The sequence below is a fragment of the Pelecanus crispus genome, chromosome 8 (assembly GCF_030463565.1).
Source record: "Pelecanus crispus isolate bPelCri1 chromosome 8, bPelCri1.pri, whole genome shotgun sequence".
Classification (NCBI taxonomy): Eukaryota; Metazoa; Chordata; class Aves; order Pelecaniformes; family Pelecanidae; genus Pelecanus; species Pelecanus crispus.
Window position 1 is genome coordinate 31,667,285 of NC_134650.1, and position 4,434 is coordinate 31,671,718.

Here is a 4,434-nt window from a genome sequence, read left to right on the forward strand (position 1 = left end):
CTCCACAAAGGGAAACTTAAAAGTCCACTTTCAGCGTCATAAAGAAAAATATCCTCATATTCAAATGAATCCGTACCCGGTGCCAGAGCATTTGGACAATATTCCTACAAGCACGGGTATTCCTTATGGGATGTCTATACCGCCAGAGAAACCTGTCACGAGCTGGCTGGACAGCAAGCCAGTCCTCTCCACCCTGACGACTTCTGTTGGCCTGCCACTCCCACCAACGATTCCAAGCTTGACCCCATTCATCAAAACTGAGGAGCCTCAGCCGATTCCCATTAGCCATCCTTCATCTAGCCCTCCCTGCTCTGTCAAAAGTGACTCGGGAACAGCTGATCCCACATCAAAAATTTCCAATGGACTTACTGATGAGGTAGAGGTTGGTGCTTTGCCTACCTCAAATGGCAAGATGGAAGAAAACCCTCAAAACCCAAGCACCATCAGTAACATGAGCAGCTCCGTGAGCTCACCGGCAGCGGACTCGGGCTCCAGCAGTGTCGCCACTTTTACAAATCCACTGATGCCTCTAATGTCAGAGCAATTTAAGGCAAAGTTTCCATTTGGAGGACTATTGGATTCAACGCCAGCATCTGAAACGTCAAAATTGCAGCAACTGGTAGAAAACATTGACAAAAAGGCAACCGATCCTAACGAGTGTATCATTTGCCACCGAGTTCTCAGTTGCCAGAGTGCACTGAAAATGCATTATCGCACACATACCGGTGAGAGGCCATTTAAATGTAAAATCTGTGGTCGCGCTTTCACTACTAAAGGCAACTTAAAGACTCATTACAGTGTCCACCGTGCCATGCCCCCGCTGAGAGTACAACATTCATGCCCGATCTGCCAGAAAAAATTTACCAACGCTGTTGTGCTACAGCAGCATATCCGAATGCACATGGGAGGGCAGATCCCCAACACCCCAGTCACAGAAAACTATCCTGAGTCAATGGAATCAGATACGGGATCTTTCGATGATAAGAATTTTGATGATATAGACAACTTCTCAGATGAGAACATGGAAGACTGTCCTGACAGCAGCGTGCCAGATACACCTAAATCTGCGGATGCATCGCAAGACAGCTTGTCTTCTTCCCCTCTGCCCCTGGAAATGTCAAGTATTGCTGCTTTGGAAAATCAGATGAAGATGATCAATGCAGGACTTGCTGAACAACTTCAGGCAAGCTTAAAGTCAGTTGAAAATGGGTCAGTGGAAGGGGATGTTTTGACTAATGACTCATCATCTGTTGGTGGTGATATGGAAAGCCAAAGTGCTGGAAGCCCTGCCGTCTCAGAGTCTACCTCTTCCATGCAGGCCTTGTCCCCATCCAACAGCACTAACGATTACCACAAGTCACCAAGTATCGAAGAGAAACCAGTAAGAGCTTTACCAAGTGAGTTTGCCAACGGTTTGTCTCCAACCCCTGCTAACAGTGGTGCTTTGGACTTGACGTCTAGTAACACTGATAAAATGATTAAAGAAGAGTCTCTGAGTATGCTCTTTCCTTTCAGAGATAGAGGTAAATTTAAAAACACCGCATGTGACATTTGCGGCAAAACATTTGCTTGTCAGAGTGCCTTGGACATTCATTACAGAAGTCATACCAAAGAGAGACCATTTATTTGCACAGTTTGCAATCGTGGCTTTTCCACAAAGGGTAATTTGAAGCAGCATATGTTGACACATCAAATGCGAGATCTACCATCACAACTTTTTGAGCCCAATTCTAGTATCGGCCCTAATCAGAACTCTTCGGTTATGCCTGCTAATTCGCTGTCATCGCTCATAAAGACTGAGGTTAATGGCTTTGTGCACAGCTCTCCTCAGGATAGCAAAGAAGCACCCTCTGGTCTAGTTGCTTCGGGGCCGCTGTCCTCGTCTGCCACGTCCCCTGTCCTGCTCCCCGCTCTCCCCAGAAGAACCCCCAAACAGCACTACTGCAACACCTGTGGGAAAACATTTTCTTCCTCCAGTGCTCTGCAGATCCACGAAAGGACACACACTGGTGAGAAACCTTTTGCCTGCACTATATGTGGAAGAGCATTCACAACAAAAGGCAATCTGAAGGTACTTTCTCCTCTTGCTGTTCTTAGGTTTCATTTTCTCCTTGCTGGGGGTTTTTAGCTTTTTACATCTGTTAATGTTGCAAGCAGTGGCACCTTTGGGTATCTGTGGTGTGACAAATGTGTGTTTAGTCAGCTCTGGTAGACCTAGATGGCCTCTTGTTGAGTGCTCATGTTGGCAGCCAGTCCGAAGCATGAGCTGTTTTTGATGCTTAATTAAAATTCATCTACCAGCAAAGACTGTCTATTTGGAGTGTGAAACGGAACAACCAAATGATGGTAAGGAGTATTAATTAACAGAGAAATGCGTTTTGTAACTCACACACCTCTTCAAGAAGAGAAAGGCTCTTGAATGTGCTGTTTTTCATAGCTATCGTGTAAGATGATGAGTGTTTAAAAAAACTATTAACATAATTCTGGAACTAATGGGCATTACTTTAATTGATTATATAACTAACATTTCCTACTGATATGTGTTTGAAAAAGCAAATATACTTAAGTTTTAGAACACCAGTTGAGCACTTTACTGTGTACATTTTTCTGTTGACAGAGTATTTCTCTAGAGGTTGCTGCCAGTAATGTGAGATGAATAATTACTTTCAGGCCATTCTGTCTATACAGGAGGCTCTCCGATGAGCAATCAGTAAAGGATACTTTCTGCCTGTCTGAAAAGGACGTTCGTAGGGTAAAGGGTGTCAAATACAATACTTACCATTGCAATGAAAGTGGACATAGCAATTCTAGCCCTGAAAGCAGCTATCTGCAATTGACGGAATAACGCGAAGACATTATAAACTAAATACATGTAATAAAAAAAAGAGTAACAAGCAATGCATTGTTCAGCAGGAAAACAGGGTATTCTGGGTAATGGTGATGGGCTAATCTAGAAGAAGTTTATTCATTATTCCCAATGGGAATCGGAGCCTTGCATCCACTACCTTTAGTGCCATTCATTATGTAACAAGACTGGACATGTTCATGGACTGCTGCCTTCTCTGTGATCACAATAAGTTTGAAATCCCTGTCAACCCCTATTTTTTGTTTGTTTGTTTCTTCTTTTTTTTTTTTTCAGGTTCACATGGGCACTCACATGTGGAACAGTACTCCTGCAAGACGAGGCAGACGACTTTCTGTAGACGGCCCTATGACATTTCTAGGAGGCAATCCTGTAAAGTTCCCAGAAATGTTTCAGAAGGATTTGGCTGTGCGGTCAGGGAATGGAGACCCTTCCAGCTTCTGGAACCAGTATGCAGCAGCACTCTCCAATGGCTTGGCCATGAAGACCAACGAGATCTCTGTCATCCAGAATGGCGGCATCCCTCCAGCGCCAGGTGGCCTGGGCAATGGTGGCAGCTCTCCCATCAGTGGCTTGACGGGAAGCCTGGAGAAGCTCCAGAATTCAGAACCCAATGCACCTCTAGCTGGTCTGGAGAAAATGGCAAGCAATGAAAATGGGACAAACTTCCGTTTTACGCGTTTCATGGAAGACAACAAAGAAATTGTAACAAATTAGAAAAAACTCCTTAAATAACATTCCTGCAAATAGTGCAACCTAGGGTTGCTTTTTTCAAGCTGCAGGCTACAACATTACAAAGACTTTCTTTTGTACCATGTTCTACTTCTAGAGTTCTAAGAGAGCTTATTTATTAGTGATATAACCTTGCTTTGCAAACAAATGCAAGCATTAACTTTGGTCTCCTGTATTTTGAACTAAATACTAATCGACTAGAGTGCTGTAAACTTGCTGTAACATTTATGGCAGTTGCAAGTCTGTTCAGCTAGGTGATCTTATTCTGGCATTAACTTATTTTCTATATCCAGTTTAACATGAACTCTGGTATTGATGCGATGCCTCAGTGATGCATTAGATCTCTAATAAAAATCTGTATATAAATGTACACTTTGATCCTGCTGGAAATTTTATCAGCAAACACATTGTTTAATTTTTCCAAACAGAATTAAGAAAAGGACTGAAAGAATATAGACTGAACAGTGTGGGTCCTTTACACAGCTCAGTTTTTGATTTTTATTATAAAATTAAAACTGCTTTAATTTTTGTAGGTTTAACATTTTCCGTTTTGAACTGTTATTTGTATTGTGCTTTTTACTTGAGTCGTCTTAAATGTTAATACGTTTCTGTACAGTAATAAGCACGCAGATTATTAGAGAAGATACTGAAGTGTTGTTTTGGTAGTTGAAACTGAGACGTAACATTTTGCCTTGTAGGTATATTCATTATAGAAAATGTGCTGGACTTTCACAATGCTGCTAAGTATGGCATCTTGAACAACTTCCGTGGACAACTGTAGATGCTCCTGTATATACAATAAGACATCACTTTCATTAAAATGTACATACGTTCCTTAC

The 4,434-nt window shown here is 42.3% G+C and overlaps 1 protein-coding gene across 2 annotated transcripts in view; it reads left to right on the forward strand.

The window, feature by feature from the left end:
* SALL1 (spalt like transcription factor 1) overlaps window positions 1-3,580 on the forward strand; it is a 13,585-nt gene extending 10,005 nt beyond the window's left edge. For both annotated transcript variants that reach the window (XM_075715327.1, XM_075715326.1), the window contains exons 2-3: window positions 1-2,071; window positions 3,140-3,580. The exon at window positions 1-2,071 is cut by the window's left edge and continues 1,342 nt beyond it. In XM_075715327.1, coding sequence (XP_075571442.1) covers window positions 1-2,071; window positions 3,140-3,580 — 2,512 coding nt within the window. The remainder of the gene's footprint in view (window positions 2,072-3,139) is intronic.
* Window positions 3,581-4,434: the final 854 nt, after the last annotated feature.